Here is an 18,754-nt window from a genome sequence, read left to right on the forward strand (position 1 = left end):
GAAAGATCTGGGTGAGGCACAGCGCATTTTGGGAATCCGTATCTACCGAGATAGATCACGACGGACGTTATCACTTAGTCAGGAGTCTTATTTGGATAAGGTTCTTGAGAGGTTCAGCATGACCAACTCCAAGAAGGGGAACCTTCCTATGACGACTGGGATGCAGTTGAGCAAGTCTCAGTCACCCACGACTCCTAAAGGGATTGAGCACATGAGTCGTGTTCCTTATGCATCTGCAATAGGATCGATCATGTATAACATGATATGCACACGTCCAGACGTGGCATATGCATTGAGTATGACGAGTCGGTACCAAAAGACTCCAAGTGAAACACACTGGATAGCAGTAAAAAATATCCTCAAGTACCTACAGAGGACTAAGGATTGGGTATTGACTTATGGAGGCGATACTAAGCTATGCGCAACCGGTTACGCAGATGCTAGCTTCCAAACGGATCGAGATGATTTAAAATCTCAGTCCGGGTTCGTCTTCACTCTTAATGGTGCTGCGGTCAGCTGGAAGAGTTCCAAACAGAGTGTTGTAGCAGATTCTACTACTGAATCCGAGTACTATGCCGCTTCGGAGGCAACAAAGGAAGCGATATGGATGCGTCAATTCTTACAAGGGCTTTCGGTAGTTCCTAATTCGAATGACCCGATCACCATCTATTGTGACAATAGAGGTGCCATCTTCCAGGCTAAGGAGCCAAAGTCTAGCAACAAATCTAGACATGTACTTCGGAAAGCTCACCTGATCCGTGATTACGTGGAGCAAGAATAGATAGTGATTGACAAGATTGCGACGGATGATAACATCGCGGATCCTCTCACCAAACCGTTGAATTATGATAAGCATGTAGGGCATGTTAACTCCATGGGAATTAAACATGTTCCTGAGTTGTAGTACTTGATTATGGATTTGATACATTATCTTTTCATATACTATTTATAACTTCATCGTTTTATATATATAATATTTTGTTTTTCATGTGGATTGTACTGACAACATTGAACGCCACAAAGTGAACTGAATTACATTATATTTGTTTTGGTCCGTAATCGCCAATGTGAGCTGATAACTCCGGCTATTATATTGTGCAGTCGATTGATGGTGGGTTCAACGAACCATAAGTCAAACGGTTGACTGATCGATCACAGATGCGAGATTATCACGATACCTCGTAGGACAACTTTTTGTGACAACGTAATGGAGTCCTAAATGTTTAATAACATTCGGTGTCAGGTCGTGGGTAGGACATCTATTGTGTTCCTAGAGTCGATGTTTTTTACTATCAACTGTCTCTTGAGATTAAGGCAGTTTTTGGGTGACTTTGGTTTCGTTCTCACGGTCTACCGTAACTGGGGCTAAGTAGATTTTTTCTGGGTCATTTCATACTGTGCTTACATCTGCAGGATTCGAGTTGAGGAAAATATCCAACCCTTATCAGGTATAGTTATTTCTCAGGGCCACTCGAGGAGTTGTAACTGAAATGCATGGTCATGCTCGAATGTTTATTCGTTTATCAGTTAAGTTACTCTCTAGTCGGGGAAACCACTCTTGATATTGATCGCTTGTAAAATACGACCTTTGTGAATTCGGATTTGCAAATTGTTTTACATTGAGTGGGAGAAATTTTATAGGATATGAGAATCGGTTATCGCACATACATACACTTGTGAGGACAAATGGGAGTTTGTTGGAGCTTGTGTCCTCCACAAATTAGTGTGATAACATTTGTAAATCTCTTACAGGTTCACAAGGGTATACTTCGTATATTTAATCAATTGATTAACATTTACCTAATAACGGTTGGCTTGCTAGAAAGTTTGACGTTATTATCATACAGATGGCGGTGATCAACTGGTCCCTAAAGGTCACACCTATAGGATGTGTTTGAGAAATGTGGTTATAGAAATATAATCACATTGATGCCCAAAATGACTAAAAAGTTAGTCAATGTGTTGATGAGATAATTATTTAATAAAATTAAATAATATTAAGTTGAGACAATTAATTAATCTGTCAATTCGTAAATTAAATATAATAAGTTATATTTAATTAAATATATATAATGTTAGCTTGGACGAATTAATCTGTTAATTCGTAATTAAATATAATCAGTTGTATTTAATATCAACAAGATGAATGTGTCATAGTGGTAATAGTGAGGGTACACAAACCAAGAGGTCATGGGTTCGATCCTCACTAGATGACAATTCAACATATTTTATATATTTTTGGAAAGACCAAAAATAAGGAGAATAATCTCCTTATTTTGGTCGATTAGGCCGAAAATTAGGAGAGATTTATTCTTTCCTAATTGACTCTAATTTCGCTACTATAAGAAAGAAAGGGTGAGAATTCTTCTACCCTAATTCTTTTCTTTGACCTTGCCTCCTCTCTCATCAGAAAAACACAAAAACAACTAAATTTTACAGAAAATTTAAGATCGATTTCTAGCATAATCAAAGGGCATATCTCATATCGTCTTGGGTGCAACTAATAGGCGAATATCAATTTTGATATTGTTCTTAGGCCAATTTTGCTAGGACCGAAGGTTAATTCTAAATCCTTTATACTTTGTTTATGTATTTTGTTTATGACCATTGATCATCATTGTTAAACTCGTTATAATCCTTCTAGTTTAAGGGAAGTATACAGATTATTTCCCACAACATCGACCCCGAATCCTTCCGAAGTTTGTTTGAAGCCGAACACAAGCAGATTTCTCCCAGCAGTTCCAGACTGTGTCCTGCTGTCTTCTCCCAATATCGCGTTTTGTTTCCCCTGGAGTTTTCAAGGAATTTCAGGTATGGTCTCTTCTTATGGCTGGCGAGCCTCCTTACGTAGTCTAATGGACTTTAAACGACCCCCCGATAGTCGACAGACTCTAAAATGTTCCCGACGACAGGTCCTTGGCTCAGACCCCTTGAGCCGCCTCGCGTCGCCATAGTCGTCAGGTTGTAATCTTCGATTGACCTGATGGCTATACTTTGACTTTCGCCTTATCCAAGCCTCAGTCAAAGTGGGGGCTCTGTAGATACCTCATTTCTTCACCTCCCGCAAACCACCCGGTGATGATTGGGCCGCATGTTTGGTACGCGGAACGATTTGTGACAGTTCGTAAGTTTATCGTCGAGTGATCGCTCAAACACTTGTGTCTACCTCTTAATTGTTATCTACGTGCCGATACGGTTGTTTTGGCAGTAATTAGAGTACATTTGGAGTCCGGGTCATAAAACCGTCTTCATTTTCTGAAACCGAGTCAGAATGTTCTGGAATGTTCCGGATATTTCTATTCCATATTTTATAAATCTTTTAATCTTTGCCAAATAATTTTCCGTAATATTCACACAAAATATTAAGGAAAACAAGATAAATCCGTTATTCCATAACCAAAACACGGAAATCTTTCTTCCGCAGGAGGAAACCACTTGGGAAAGGACGCAGCAGGTGCTGCGCCTCTTCCCAAGTCCTTTTCTGCGTATTTTTTCGTATCTTTTCATATCTTTTCGAGATTCACTTCCAAAGTTTCTCCGAAAACCCTACTTCCTTCGTGTGATTAGTATAAATAGAGACCTTCGGTCTCACATATTTCTCACGCGAGTGTCCTCCCTTCTCTTCTCCCTTTGCATTCTAGACCACGTTCTTACTTTTTGGCGTCTACGTGCTTGAACTTTCGACCACGTAAGCTCGGATCTTTCTGAGTACCAGCCTCGTTTTGCATGACCAACCAATTTGACAAACTCCACAATAATCAACTTAATCAATCTGTTTAATTTCCTCTTACGAGGGCACTTTCGTCTACATTCGAGTCGAGCATCACTAAAACGTTAACTTAGTTCATCTCGTTTCGTCAAACATGTAAGTCTGAGGGTGTATAATCCCTATTTTATTATTGTTGTTTATTTTTTGTAATCATTAATGTAAGGTTTATGTCGAAAGTATTCTTAAAACCGATTTGTAAAACCACGTTTTAAACCCTTTTTACGAGTTACCGTAGAAGATGATGCCGAGAAAGGACGCAAAGAATCGCTGCGCCTCTTGAAGGGACGCAGCACTGCCGCGCCTCTTGAAGGGACGCAACACGCCGCGCCTCTTCGTGAGGCCGCAGATTCGCTTCCTTTCTTCTTCCTTCGTCCTTTGATGATTCGATTGTTTTATTTCTTTCTTCAATTGTTCATTGTTCATATGACGATTTAAGCATAATAATTCTAACATGTAATATATTCATCATTAACGTTTAATTCATCATAATTCTCGACTTAAATCCCTTATAATTCATATTTGCGGGTTTTCGTCATTAAAGTCAAATTCGGTTTTTTAGAGGTTCGATTCATCAATATTGAGTCTCTGGAATTCATCTTTGATATATTTCCCACCTTTTGTTCATCGTCACCATCATCAGTTCGTCATTAATAACCTATTTAACCTAATTAGTTAGTTAATTCATTAATTTGTTAATTAATCCTTATTAATCTTATAATTAGTTAGTCCTAATTAGTTTTGTTCCATGTTTATCGCTTTCATGACCATTAATCACATGTAAATAGCATATTAATCACTTTCATCCGAGTCAAATAGTATAATCAAGCATTAAATTCACCAATGAATATTAACGACTTGCAATTCCGGCTTCACAGCCAGAACTGAGCCAAGGAACAGACGCAGCAACTGCTGCGCCTCTTCCAAGGGACGCAGCTCTGCTGCGCCTGTTCCTGGTTGATTTCTTTCTCTGAACTCCTGTGTTGCCTTGACTTAATTACGTATTTAATTAACTATTATTCGTATTATCACCTTAATTTCTGTTCGTTAATTCATTTATTCCTTCTTTTCCAAATTATCCGTTTTAAAAGTATTTTCGACATAAATCAATTAACCCAATGTAATTATTGTAATTTTCTTTATTGTATTATTATTGTAATTTTCTTTATTATATTTCCTTGTATGCCTTCACATGTAATTGAACTTAAATCCCGACTTTGACATTAATTGTATGATAAATTAGTTGTTCACCGACTTAGTCTAATCTTCACATGCTAGGATTAAAACATTGGATGTTGCATTGCATGCATATAATCGACAATATATCGAGTATAGATGATTTTCCCTAATCATTAGTAGAGGCCGCTATCGAGGCGGGCGGGATTAGGTGTTCGATCAAAAGAGCTTCCGAATACGTACTCTCACCCCTTACTCCAGATCTCTTTAAACATCCGTGTTCATTGGCATCCACGAGAGTCATTCTAGACATAGAATGCTAAGGGTAACGAGTTCTTGGTGTTCATGTCACTACTTTGTGTCTTGACATGGCACGAGTATTCGAACGGTTTCCAATTTTCCACAATAAATTGGTGGCGACTCCACAAATGCAAACGCTTGTTCTCCCCCAAGCGTCGTCGTGGGCCCGCGCCCACAATAACGAATTCCCTCAAAAGTTAGGGTTTAAAAACTAGGGTAGATCTTTACTTACTAGGTGAAGGAGATGAAGAGGAAGTTGGGAAATCTTCTAATCCAAGCTTGAATCCCAAGTAGTAGGTGTTTGTGAGGGTTTAGAGAGAAGGGAGAGAGTTTGGAGAGATAAGGAGGAAGGTGGAAATGATTTTAGGGTTAGGGAAGAAAAGGGTTTAAATCTCGTACTCTGAAACGGCGTCACTAAACAACCCTAGTTTTTACCGTGTTTGGACAACAATTTTTTAAAAAAAACAGGCGATGGACTTATTCATACCGGCTCAATTTAGTAAATGGGCCACACGCAGACAAGAGAATTATAACGCGGGCTAGTCCTCCCAGCCCGCTGAAATAGTACGAGTAATCAAGTATCTACCGAAAGCCTATTAAGTACTTTATCTTTAGATCCAAGCTATTCATTAAAAATCCAAAATAACCCGGATCCCCAAACTCGATTGACCCGTTTGCCGGTTCTAAATGTTCTAACTAACCTAACTAGCCAGCACTAGTAGTGCACTACCTAAGCCAAATGTCAATTTGGCGCCAAAAACATTCAACATATGAAGTATGAACGCTCTCAAGTCTCAACTCTCAGGTTTTAAACCTTTTTCTGAGTCTTCTCCCTTTGTTTCGGGATCATCATCTTCTTATAGTTTCTATGATCTGACATTGTTTTTGCACAAACTACTTGATATTCGAAAAATCCCCTTGAAACAATTATGAGAATCGATCGAATTGAAGGTAGTTCCACTTTCATTTGAACTTAGGAAGCCATGATTGATTTTAATATTTCCTTTGCTAAAATATTAACTTTTCTTCTCTTCATTTGAATTTGCGAATGGTTTTATAGTGTATCGATACAGGATCTGGATTTTGCGTAATTTTGATTTTAAGCAACTTTATGAACTTGAATTTTGAATGTTGGAACTGTTGTAAGCCAATGGTCTGGTATTTAGATAGTGCATGCCACATGTTCGACGAAATTCCTCTGAGAGAAAACAGTATTATTTAAGGAAACTTTACCTTGATTTACTATGGTTAAAGAAAAGCTCAAGGTAGAACCCTTAGTTGATTATTGACGGAGATCATGGTGCTGAACTGAGTCGAGGCGCTGTATGTCGAATTCACCAGATAACAGATTGTTCGGGAATTTAATTTTATTGAAATCCTTCTTAAATTCTTAGAACTATAAGAAGGTGAAACTGTAGGATGCCTGACTGTTACCAACGAAAGGAAAAATAATGATCTTATCTGGATTGTCATCGTGTGTAATTGTATTTGTTATCATTGCCCTCAACTTGAATTGCTGTGCCGGCTGCCGGGACTGTAAGACTGTAATCAGTGTCTTAAAGAATCATTGCTAGCTACAAATGCACATATTTGTACATTGCGTTTTGTGCCTTGTAATATACGATGTACGGAGTATTAGTCTTTGCTCCTATGTCTATAGTTACTCTTATTAGTTTCAGAGGTCGCTATTTTTGATGCTTAGTGTTCCTTGAGCTTAAAAGTTCTGCAACTCACCCGGTGATTAGATAATTGTTAATAGCGGTTATTGAATTAAAGTGTGTCTTAACTTGTTAAAATTGGCAGAAAGTTTGTTTGATTACTAGAACCAGTATTTGGAATAACTTGAATGATTCATCTCTCAAATGCCTCTAAATCTCTAATGCAGGCCAGTCGTTTTTGATTCATGTAGTATATTAGAAACATCTGTGAACATGTTATACATTGGTAGCTCACTGGTAACTTCTATTTTACTAGTTCCTCATGGACTTCTTTCTGGACATGGCAGATCATAAACTGGAGAAGTAACTTGTGAAGTCCTGGGTTTCACAGCATCAAAAGGATCCAACTGCTTCCTTAATCGTCGTCTATAACCTACTCAAAATCGATTCGAGTTAAGTTCCATTTTTATTTTGTTGATAATGTTGTTGTCATTAATTTTCTAAATACAATATTTCACCCTTATCTTTGGTCAAGGGTATATGCCATTAGGGTCAATTACAGAGTTTTGGGAACGGGATTTTTTTTTTTTTGAGAATCAAGGGCGTTTCCTAAGGTTATACAGTCCAAATACATCAAAACCTTCTAACTGGATTCACAGGTACATGATCTTGTGGTCTGACACTATAAACCATTTGAAAGTAGGTACTATATCCGGTGAATATTTGCGTAAACAAAACCAGAAATTGTTTGGAAAAGAAAGAAACACGTATCATCTGGTTCCTTAGTCTTGAGGCTCATAGTCTCTGTGCTAAAATCCTCTGTCCCATATACCTGTGCACCATAAGAAATAGTTCTCATTATCATATCTAGCATCAGCTAAAACTTACTATGAAGGGGACAAACTTGAAATATTGAGCCTTGACATTGATTAAGAACGTACCTTCCAAGCATCATTACAGTCGCTTGAGGATTTGTTCCAGGTGATTCATAAAATGTAGATCCATCAATAACCCTTAAACCTTCGGTGCCAAGAACTTTATACTCCTTATCAACTACTCTGTTAACTTGACAGCCTCCATGATAGTGCCATATAGTCAACACCGTGTCTATACAAAATTGTTCCAAGGAAAATGCAGAGTTAAAATGCCTTGGCCGAAAATTTAGTGGTAAGTGAACTGCCATGCTCATAAGTGCTTGTATCGTCATGCCTGGAATGCGAAACTTCTGGAAAGGCTCTGATTCTATGACGCTTATTATGGTTTCCATTCCCATGACGCACTTTTGCACGTCCTCTGGATCTTGGAAGTAGTTGAATCTAACACTCGGGTTGTCGTTTGGGTTCAAGTTTGTCAGACGTAGATACCCTGAGGAGAGTGGTCTCGCAATCTTCTCTAGAATAACACCGCCACTGAAGGTTCCGTTTATGAGAGAATGCATGAACTCAGTTGCTCTCTGCATGCCATCTTGTGAAGTCAACACTTTATCCCCCTTGGGAGGTTGGTCACCCTACACATTTCAGCAATGACACTTATTCAACAACACCAGTTTTATTCAGGTTAAGAAGTCAAAGGGACTGCCAGTAAACAGTATCAGAAAATCAAAATGAAGCAAGATAAAAACAAACAAATCCAATAGAAATCAACGATAAAGGGAAACAAAGCCACCCAAACTCAATTTCAAGCATCTCGTTCCTCCTCCCGTACCTGATGAAATCTAGTTGCACCTTTTTTTCTCATATTAACTATAATAATGGTGGAAGGCTACTCCCTTGAATGTTATTTCATGTTCACATCTGGTGAAAAACATTTAATTCATAATTGTCTAAATGACAAGATAACATTCCAAGAATCTGAATGATGATGACAATGTGACATTATCTTTACCTTAATATGTGACTTGGATCAACATGTCATTATATTTTACCATACTATTCTCTAGGCCACGTTACACAATCTATCGAGTAACAATCACGTAGACTAACTTGTCTGACTAAAATTATTGACTGTTTTTTTCCCAGGATAAAGGTGGAACACAGAGCTGCACCGCCGGGTCTCTTGAGTGTACTTTATAGCCTCCAAACCACGTACACGGTTAGACACTGTCTTTACCAGTAAGTTATAGCACCCATGTTCCCTTAGCGTTTGAACCTGGGACTCGTGAGTTATTCATTCATGTTCTAATCTTACCACATGAGCCAACGCGTCTCAGCGCTAACTAATTGACTAATTGTTTGAATTCTTGCGGACACAACCTAACTTTATGTTCATTCCTAGGAACTTCATAATGTAGAACTACAGAGTAATGAGTCTTTGGCTCCACTAAAAATGAAAACATTCCGTCCGCCTTTAAAAAAATTAGCAAATCTGACTGACCTGGGAATCTGCCATGTGAGCAGCTGACGGAAGATTCTGCATGAAAGCACCAGTGGAGGTAGAGCCACTTGCTGCTTCAATGAAACTGTCATAATCAGTAATGCCAACAGCTTGGATAAGGGATGTCTCCACACCAGTCGGAGAAGGAACGAAAAGGGCATTCATGGGATTATCAGACATTCCTTGCCCAACCTGTGGCTGATCTACAACGACTTCAATGCCATGAAGCATAAGCTCAAGTGCCGGCCCAACCCCACTCAACATTAATAATTGAGGGCTTCCAAGTGCACCAGCTGATACTATCACCTCGTTCTTGGGTCCAGGTCGTATAAACGCTTTATGCAGGCCTCCATGTGAATCCTTGAACACAACACCGTAAGCTCTCGGTTTTCCCAACTCTGCATTAATTCCCATAATCAGAAAACTGATGTGAGTTCCTCTTATATCAGTATGTTTATACTGAAACAAGCTCTAGATGTATTCCATTTGCAAGTCTCATCTACTCGATGATCCCACCTATCTTTGCATCACCAAAAATCCTGCCGCCCCACCCCTCTTGCGGGGCTGCAAACCATCAAAACTGCCTCCTTCACCACCGATGCCCCCTCTTCTACCCCCAAAAACGAGTCCCACCCCTTGAAGCGCGCTTCCCCACCCCCACCTCGAAATCTCACCCCACCCCTGAACCTCCTACCCAGTCATTGTAAACCCTTATGCAAGGTTAGTGGTTTGGCGGTATGATGATGGGGAAGGTGGGAATGTGGGATGGTGGTTGGATAGTATGAAGATGGGGAGAAGGTGTGTAATGAGTGTAGTTAAGGGGAAGGGTAACAAAAATAAAAAATCTCATACCCCAGTAAGGCAGTGACCCAATCGTGGTGGTTCTTCCAAAAACGAGCACAAATAGCCTGTTGACACATCGAAAGTAGTTTTTTTGTTTCCTGAACTCAGCTTGGAGTTGGACAAGGAACCTGGGACTTAATGGTCTTTGCCTTTTGATCCATGTTTAGAGTGAATTAAAAAAAGTACTTTGTATATGATCTATTAATAACTGTAAGCAAATGGACAAAAACTTACTACGAAACTCATCATGAGTTTATAACTTCAATGTCTGTAAATGACAATTTAACTTTTCATCAGTACTGAAGCCTTGGTTTTATGTGATGAATGAAATGATATGCACACATAAATATATGTCTCACCTTTTCTACTGAGCAAGATCTTTTCAGCTGTTGCATAGAGATACACAGCAGTGCGGTAAGGATCTGCATACTCTAGCAAGTCAGCTGCTGAATGCCGGCGACCATGTCTATCAAAGATGGTCCCACCAAATTTCGTCCCACGCATGTGGTCATATGTAAACCCATTATAGGGTTGAACTCCAGCCTCAAGTAGTCCATTTTTTATAGCAGTTTGGAATTGTAGCATTGAGGGCGCAAATGCCACCTTGTCTTCTACCCACTCATATGACTGATTAACGAGCCCATAATCCCACCCTGCTCTAGCTATGTACTCTGCGGGGGCCCTGGTGTAGAATCCAGCATTGATTGAAGATCCTCCACCGAGAACACGGGCACGGGAACTGATCACCCCATCTTCTGAAACAAATCTTTGTGCTGGTGAAGTTGGTGAGACATTAGCTAGATTGACTGCAAATGAGCTTATGTCTTCTATATCCTTGTTTCCATAGGGGGATCCTCCTCTTTCTAGAAGTAAGACGGTCCCACCGTTGGAAAGAGTGGCGGTTAGTGAACAACCGGCTGTTCCTCCCCCTACAACTATGTAGTCAAAGTACCCCACTTTTGGAGCCAATGTTGCCGGCTTAACAAAGATGAAGTACGGAGCTGCAAGGAAGATAGCATGATAAAATGACTCAGAACCTTAGTTTTTGTTAATTTGTGAAAAATTTATAATATTTGGTTCAGGGGTTCTCATAATCACAAGAACCAAATGACTATACTTCTTGCACACTGATTATATTGTGTAGTTGATGAAAAGATGGGTCACGCAATAATTACTCTTATGCGGGTACTTATTTACCTTATTTGTGAATGCAGGTGTTGAATGACGAAAAAAGTACGAAGAAAAACACAAAAAAAAAGTACCTTTATCAGCTGAAGAAAATGGAGAAAAGATTGAAAACCCAAGAATATAAACCAAGACGATTCTGCAACCGTCATAGTCCATGAGCTAGTTATTTGTGCTGTTTGAGTAGAAGCTAGAAGCAACAAAATAGAATTGCCAACTGCTTGTCTTTTAAATACTTCAAATGTGATGCAAATGAAAAGTCTATGCAATTTCAGGTACAAAGATCTTTCTCTTAGCCTGCCTTATGTTTTTTTTATGTTAAACAAGAATTAGATAGTTGAACCTAAGCATATAAAGATTGCATAAATCACCAAAATATTATTACTAACCATGCTTTACTGCACTGGTGCTCCCCTTAGCTATTTATAATTTCTCAATGTGTGGCTCATTGAAAGAAAACTATTCAACGGTATATTATAGCTAAAGGCAGGAGGGTATTCATTAATGTTGGTTGTTAATTGTTAGATTGATTCACCAAAGCTTAGTTGTTGCAGTTTGGAAGTTGTCTCTGTTCAGCCTTGTCCTTTCTCGGGTTTTCTTCCGGCTTTCATTTCCAGTCAAGTCTTCCTCATGTAGTTTGCTCTTCTTCTTTTATGTGCAATAAAGTCGATGCTAAGAGGGACCGCACGTTTTGAACTTATGACCACTTTCACAACGAGTTTTTGACAATTGCTCGATGGCTCTTACGAGTGAGTAATCATCAAAAACTTTGTAAATTGCTAAGTGAATCTTGTATGAGACGGGCTCACATATGAGAATAACCCAAATACTTATGTCTTCCTCATTTAGTTACATGATCAATGGGTTGGTCTCACAATTTGTCTTACATAAGTTTTTGTATTTGTGGATTCATTATACATTGTGCTAACTCTTCTGTCAGTAATTGTTAACAGGTAAGTACAGCTGAAGAGAATTTAAGCACAAAATTATTGTGTTTCTAATACTACTACCAAATTCTCTGGAGTAGTCATGGGTTCGGCCTTCGTTGTGTTACCAAAGCCGTATTGGAAAATCGGAAACTCACGAGTTCTGATCCATAAGAATACCCATTTCAGGTCTCGTCAACTCCATGCAGTATAGCTGATGCCTGACAATCTGAACACGAAAATGCAGATCCCTGTAAGACATGTAAGTACATCATCAATTCAAGTTACATTGTCTCAAGTATAAAACTTAAGGTGTTTCTAAAGTTTCAATATTTGCTTTATAACTAATCAATACTTCCTCTATCTCACTCAATAGTTTACAATTAACTTTATTTTGAAGGAAATAAAGCAAACGTTTACTATTGACCGAAACTGAGTGAGTATTACATTACAACCATATTCCTTACACTTACTGAGTGGAATCCAAGTTGTCTGTTTTCCCAGTTTGTTTTTGTTGCACGACCCTTTTCTAAGCATTTATGATCAATTAATCTCACGGAAATTTAGAAAATATACTACACTACTTATAGTATTTCTGGAAAAAAAATGAAACTAGAAGGTGAGTATGTACAAATTTGGAGCTTGTGTACAAAGATTGACCTCTGTCTCCGTGGAGTGCACGTAATTAAATGAGACAATATAGCATTTAAATGCTGCACCTTATCTTATCAGTATCTAACCCCCTAAATTAATGAATACAAGCTTAAATGGAGTACGATTTTATGTTGCAACTACGCTATTTAATGTTAATTTCTTAGTAGTCATATAGTGTTGGACTGTTAATGTCCGGTTGCATGTACGGATGTGCCTAACCGTCTTACCCAAGACTTACTGAAATGAGACTCCGATTAGATACCGGAGCATGGACCATGTATGTAGCCATGTAGGTGTCTACATGTCTTCATGAGCGCATGTTGATGTGGTATTAATCAAGATTAGGTTGCGATAACAAAAACCGAGATTAAGACCAGAAAAAATTCTCAGTATCCATTTTGTGAGATGTGAGAGCCAAAAGAAATTGCATAACTATTGATTGTACATGCTTTGGAGACTCGACTCTTGAGCCTAATTGAAAGCTCAACCCACTAATATCAGATTAGTGGGGAAATGGTTTTCTGTCAGTGACTCACTTTCCCTTATGTTTCATCAATTGCCTAATTATGGTCTTATCGTACTCCATTATTTTACTTTTTGTTGGATTCTCAACACTTGTAACTTAATTGAAACATCTGCCTTTAAAAGTACTCCATTAGTGTATTATTTTAAAATCCTTCACAAAAAAATAAAAAAGATAACCAAATGATTCTGACGGATAAGCATCTCTTTTTTTTTGGTGTATACCGTTAGGTTTAGTCTGGATTCAAGTCGGGTAGGATCACTAGGGCATTAAAGCTCTCCCTCGTGAGTCGTGAATCATGAGTTATTACACTGATGTATTCCCAGGATTCGAACACGAGATCTCTGATTAAGCTAGATGAACATCTTTTAAAACACCTGTTTGAGGTTATAGGCTTCACCTTTGGCATACTGGTGTACAACAGAGAATCATTCTATTTTAATTTTGAGTTTGCTGCTTTGGTGCAGGAGTGCCACATAAGCCTTTGCCTTTTGCTTGTTGTCAGCTTCCGCAAGCCTTATCACAATGTTCACAAATTCACAAGGTTGGTTTGATTGTGTTATATCACTTATATGGTCTGTGGTCTGTGCCCTTTAGGCCTTCATCTTTTACTATTTTGAGTTTTTGTGATCTTTAATTTCTTCTCGCTTCGTGTAAGACCTCGCAAAAATTAAATAATTTTTTTTCCTCTCATGATTGTATCAATTAAGCTAGTTGACACTTGCTCGTAAAACATAAACGATGCAACCCAAACGCTAATAGTTCATGACTTCACATAAATCCGACCTAATGGTTAATTAGTACTTGGATATAAAGTCCTTAACATCCCTGACACAAAAATGGTGGATTGACCCACCCGTCAACCCGTAATCAAGGGTCTGAAAAAATGTGTCCTCGAAACAATTGAGTAATTGACTATACTAATACCGTAACTAAGATAACTCAAACCCAACTCAAGTAACCTATTTACAAGTCTATTTAGCGGGACTAATATGGATCGCGACTCGCGGCCCGTCTTTTGTCCCGACCTTTCTATTTTGGGTTGACACAATCACACCTCACATTGGATAAAGTCAGACAAATCAACAAATAAATAACGATTAATATAAAGGAAGGCTCGTGTGGAAATGGTGGCTTGACGTACAGATAACTTTCTGTAAACGTTATCATTCAGTAACGTATGATAGTGATAGCTCCCAGTCAAGATAAACACTACATTTATTAAAATTTGTCCATTATTCTGATCTTGTATTCAGCAAAAAAGTTGTACTTCACATAAACAACTAAATTTATCAACATCTTTTTTAAAAAAAAAAAAAAAAAAAAGCTGTACATTGGGTTGAGAGTTTCATTTTTTCTTGAAAAGCTGAGAAACTTGTAGTCACATCTTGATTATACTGATTAAGTGAATAGTAGTGCAAGAGTTAGAAAATGGGAAAAGGAGGAAAATCTCATGGAGATGGTCAAGGTGAACAAAACATGGCTGCTTGGCTGTTGGGTATTAATGATCTCAAAATCCAGCCTTTTGAGCTTCCTCCTCTTGGTATTCTTTATTCTTCTATATACAACTACAATAATATGTGTTAAGTGTGTTACTTATGTGGGGTCCTGCAGATTGCGGGATAGGGAGTCGGATGTACATAGCCTTACCTATGTGTTAACAGCACGGCGAGGTTGTTTACAAACAATTGTGGCTTGTACTTTTATGACCCCAAATAATTTTGGGATACCTTTTGATCTTGTGAATAGTTTTTTGTGTTTGTTGGTGATATTATGAGCTAATTAGTTGTATTTATCTTGTATGATTCTTTGAAGGACCCCATGATGTTAAAGTCAGTATGAAGGCTGTTGGTATTTGTGGAAGTGATGTTCACTATCTTAAGGTAAAGCCTTTTTCTATTCTTATGTTATCTTAATTCAATCTATGTTACTTAAACTCGGTTGGTATTAGATATAGTTATCAGACTCATCATTAGTATAATTCTTAGGCATGATGACCTGTTTGAATATGGGAATAATGGGGCGCGTCTTCAATTATAATTCTTATGTTAATCTTAATTCAATCTATGTTATTTTAAAGTGAAAATCGAAATGTTATGTCTCCCGACCTAAGTCTTCTAAGCAAAGTGTTGGATTAGTCATGCTCATGTATACATTCCATACCCATATTCTTGAGTGTCATGTCGGACACAAACATAAAGTATTAAGAAGACAAGAAATGTTGCAGTTTCATCAGTTTTGTTGTTTACTTCAATGGGATCAAGTGTTTATTTGTTATGTTTGTGTATATGTTTGTGTTGTGCAGCTTTATAATCATCAGAGAAATAAATGTAATGGGGTAAATGATTGCTTATTTTTTTTTTCTTTTTTTTTCTTGTTTATAGACCTTAAGGTGTGCAGATTTTGTGGTAAAAGAGCCTATGGTAATTGGGCATGAATGTGCTGGAATTATTGAAGAGGTGGGGAGTGATGTTAAGACATTAGTCCCTGGTGATCGAGTCGCTTTGGAGCCTGGGATCAGTTGTTGGCGTTGCGACCTCTGCAAAGACGGCCGCTACAATTTGTGCCCTGAGATGAAGTTCTTTGCTACCCCTCCTGTCCATGGCTCTCTTGCCAATCAGGTATATATATCTGGTCTTAGACCCAAATGACCTAACCCGTAATCATTCGACAGACCAAATATTAACACTGGAAGACAGACAGACAGACAATCCCAAACCTAAAAATCTAAAATGACCTGATCCAATGTGACCTAAAGTGCATTATATACCTCGATATGGAGCTGTTCACGAGCTTCAGGTCCACTGAACTTCGCCTGCAAAAGAAGCGGAACGGACAAATCCGCTAATCCGTCCCAAATCTGATAGCATGCTTGGTGGTGGGCTACAAAATCCATTGGGCTCGGCCAAAGCATGCATTTGATCCCTTGTACCCTGAAATGACCCGTTTTGTTAGCTTTACATGTAAAGCACGCTGCCTAATCACGAGTTTGATGATGCCTTGATAGTTATTTTATGGGGCTTAAGTAGAACTATGTTTGTAAACTATGTCAGGTGGTACATCCAGCAGATTTATGCTTCAAACTTCCTGACAATGTCAGTCTAGAGGAAGGAGCTATGTGCGAGCCACTGAGTGTTGGTGTTCATGCTTGTCGCCGCGCAAACATTGGTCCTGAGACCACTGCACTGGTGATGGGTGCTGGGCCTATTGGGTTGGTCACAATGCTAGCAGCTCGTGCTTTTGGAGCTCCAAGAATTGTCATCGTGGATGTGGATGATAGCCGCTTATCTGTTGCAAAGCAACTTGGAGCTGATGAGATTGTCAAAGTTTCAACCAGTCCACAGGTTTGCTACCTCGTCCTACTTTTTCATCTTTTTGGGTTCATAACCACGATGGCAATTGTCAGTACAATAAACGGAGAGATATCCGAACCTGGGACTAATTAATTATATCCATTAGTTCATTACTGCCTTTTGAACTACTTATACTAGGTTATCCGAAACTAGTCTATTTGTGTTGTTAGGATATGGGTAAGTCTCCGACTCTCCATGCCTTGCACTCTGCTACCTGGGTGGGGAAGTTCTTGAGACATCGAGGTCATAATGCTGTTGTTTGTATGTTAATTTCCGACAAATGGATGAAAGTGAAAGAAAGGCTTCATATATTCTAATCTTGGCAGATAAAATGTTAGCTTCTTTCAGACGGAATATATATTTGAGCAATAAAATGCCAATATGCCATATACTGTTGTAATTTCATGCCTTCATAAATCTGAAGGAGTCTACTTATGCAGGATCTGCCTGAAGAAGTTGCCCAGATTCAGAAAGCGATGGGAAGAGACGTCGATGTGACCTTTGATTGTGCAGGATTCAACAAAACCATGTCTACTGCACTTAGCGCTACTCGTGCAGGTGGCAAAGTGTGCCTTATTGGAATGGGACACGGTGTCATGACTGTCCCTCTTACACCTGCTGCAGCAAGGTATTTTAGCTACTGCGATCTTCTGATATTGTCCAAACTCCAAACTGATAACCATTACCCAGTGCTTCAACGGTGGCTAGGTAAATGGATCAAATATATGCGTTTTTCAGAAAAGTCGTAATGAAAATTGCATGGATAATTGAATGGCAGACTAATGTCTCACAATATAAGAAGCTAATTATAGGGGTTTAACTAGCCACTTTGGTCTAATGTGAATGGCAGGGAAGTTGATATAGTGGGGGTGTTTCGGTACAAGAACACATGGCCACTTTGTCTCGAGTTCTTGAGCAGTGGGAAGATTGATGTGAAGCCCCTTATAACACACAGGTTCGGGTTCTCGCAAAAGGAGGTAGAGGAAGCTTTTGAAACCAGTGCCCAAGGTGGCAATGCTATTAAAGTCATGTTTAATTTGTAAGATTGTCTTTTGAGAGATTTGATCTTCTCATATCTAGAACTTGGGTTGCTCTTGTTATGCGTAATTATGTGAAACAGAGTTGTTAGCGGCAAACTTTCATTGTATTTCTTTTGCTTATGTTCATAGAATTTGTAATAAAGCTGCTCATAGGATAGCTAAGTGTGCTTATTAGTGAATCCTTCTCTCTTTTGGGTAGCTCGCATGTTCTTTGTTAATTCACACAAATAGGATTATACATCCAGTTATACCCACAAGCATTGTACAACGAAGGTATAAGAATTCGAGCTTATATGTATTTTTTCTGGGTTAATTCAAAGTTGATGTTTTTAATATGTAAATGGATGAGTTCAATACTTTCTAATAAAGCTCATATTATTTAACATAAAGCTCTGATATTTTATCACAAAGCTCAGATTCTACACTGTACAACATATACAATTGGTTGTATAATCCATGAATTGATTCATTCATCATGTCAGTGGGTCAATTCATGGATTATACAACTAGTGTTGTAGATTGAATACAAATTCTACAATAAACAAGGCACAAATAATAACGGAAATAAAACGATACAAAAGACGGTTTATCACACCCAATCGAATCACGCTAAACGCGCTTTCCTTAGAGTATTTCGACCCTATAGCCTTTGGGTTACGAAATCTCAGAGGATAAAACGATTCCTTTGCTTTAAGGCAAAGCGAAACAAAGAACAAATAAACAATATGAGTTTTCTTTTGCTTTGTAAGACGTCAAAATACAAAATTGCAAATGTTTTTGTTGTTTTACACATTCTTAGTATATATATCCATGTGTGTGAAAACAAACACCAACATAATCTAACAAAAGGATAAGGATGTTCCTTTTCATATTAACCAATGAAAACAAAGAACAACCGCCAAAAACCAATTCACTGAATGTAGCTTCCGCGAAAGACAAACCCAACCTCGGTAGGGG

General features: G+C 38.5%; 2 protein-coding genes across 2 annotated transcripts; one reads left to right on the plus strand and one right to left on the minus strand.

Moving 5' to 3' along the window:
- Nucleotides 1-7,049: 7,049 nt before the first annotated feature.
- On the minus strand, nt 7,050-11,502 carry LOC141617981 (protein HOTHEAD-like). The gene is made up of 5 exons (XM_074435108.1): nt 11,379-11,502; nt 10,476-11,117; nt 9,274-9,671; nt 7,842-8,407; nt 7,050-7,732 (listed from the first exon to the last, which is right to left on the minus strand). Exons 1-5 carry the CDS (start codon nt 11,458-11,460, stop codon nt 7,696-7,698), a joined length of 1,725 nt encoding a protein of 574 aa, XP_074291209.1. The 5' UTR covers nt 11,461-11,502; the 3' UTR covers nt 7,050-7,695.
- Nucleotides 11,503-14,658: 3,156 nt separating this feature from the next.
- LOC141617982 (sorbitol dehydrogenase) lies at nt 14,659-18,138 on the plus strand. The gene is made up of 6 exons (XM_074435109.1): nt 14,659-14,947; nt 15,220-15,287; nt 15,789-16,025; nt 16,458-16,748; nt 17,198-17,385; nt 17,608-18,138. The coding sequence occupies exons 1-6, from the start codon at nt 14,836-14,838 to the stop codon at nt 17,798-17,800; spliced, it is 1,089 nt and encodes a 362-aa protein (XP_074291210.1). The 5' UTR covers nt 14,659-14,835; the 3' UTR covers nt 17,801-18,138.
- The last annotated feature ends 616 nt before the right edge of the window (nt 18,139-18,754 follow it).

Source organism: Silene latifolia, chromosome X (genome assembly GCF_048544455.1).
Source record: "Silene latifolia isolate original U9 population chromosome X, ASM4854445v1, whole genome shotgun sequence".
In the NCBI taxonomy this organism is placed as follows: Eukaryota; Viridiplantae; Streptophyta; class Magnoliopsida; order Caryophyllales; family Caryophyllaceae; genus Silene; species Silene latifolia.

Bases quoted from the DNA above. Each gene is read 5' to 3' on its own strand.
- LOC141617981 (XM_074435108.1), bottom strand. From the start codon at position 11,460: ATGGACTATGACGGTTGCAGAATCGTCTTGGTTTATATTCTTGGGTTT. The intron at 11,118-11,378 runs GTACTTTTTTTT...TCTTCCTTGCAG, and splicing joins ATTTTCTTCAGCTGATAAAG to CTCCGTACTTCATCTTTGTT. The intron at 8,408-9,273 runs GTCAGTCAGATT...TGAAATGTGTAG, and splicing joins CTCACATGGCAGATTCCCAG to GGTGACCAACCTCCCAAGGG.
- LOC141617982 (XM_074435109.1), top strand. From the start codon at position 14,836: ATGGGAAAAGGAGGAAAATCTCATGGAGATGGTCAAGGTGAACAAAAC. The intron at 14,948-15,219 runs GTATTCTTTATT...GATTCTTTGAAG, and splicing joins TTTTGAGCTTCCTCCTCTTG to GACCCCATGATGTTAAAGTC. The intron at 15,288-15,788 runs GTAAAGCCTTTT...TCTTGTTTATAG, and splicing joins GTGATGTTCACTATCTTAAG to ACCTTAAGGTGTGCAGATTT.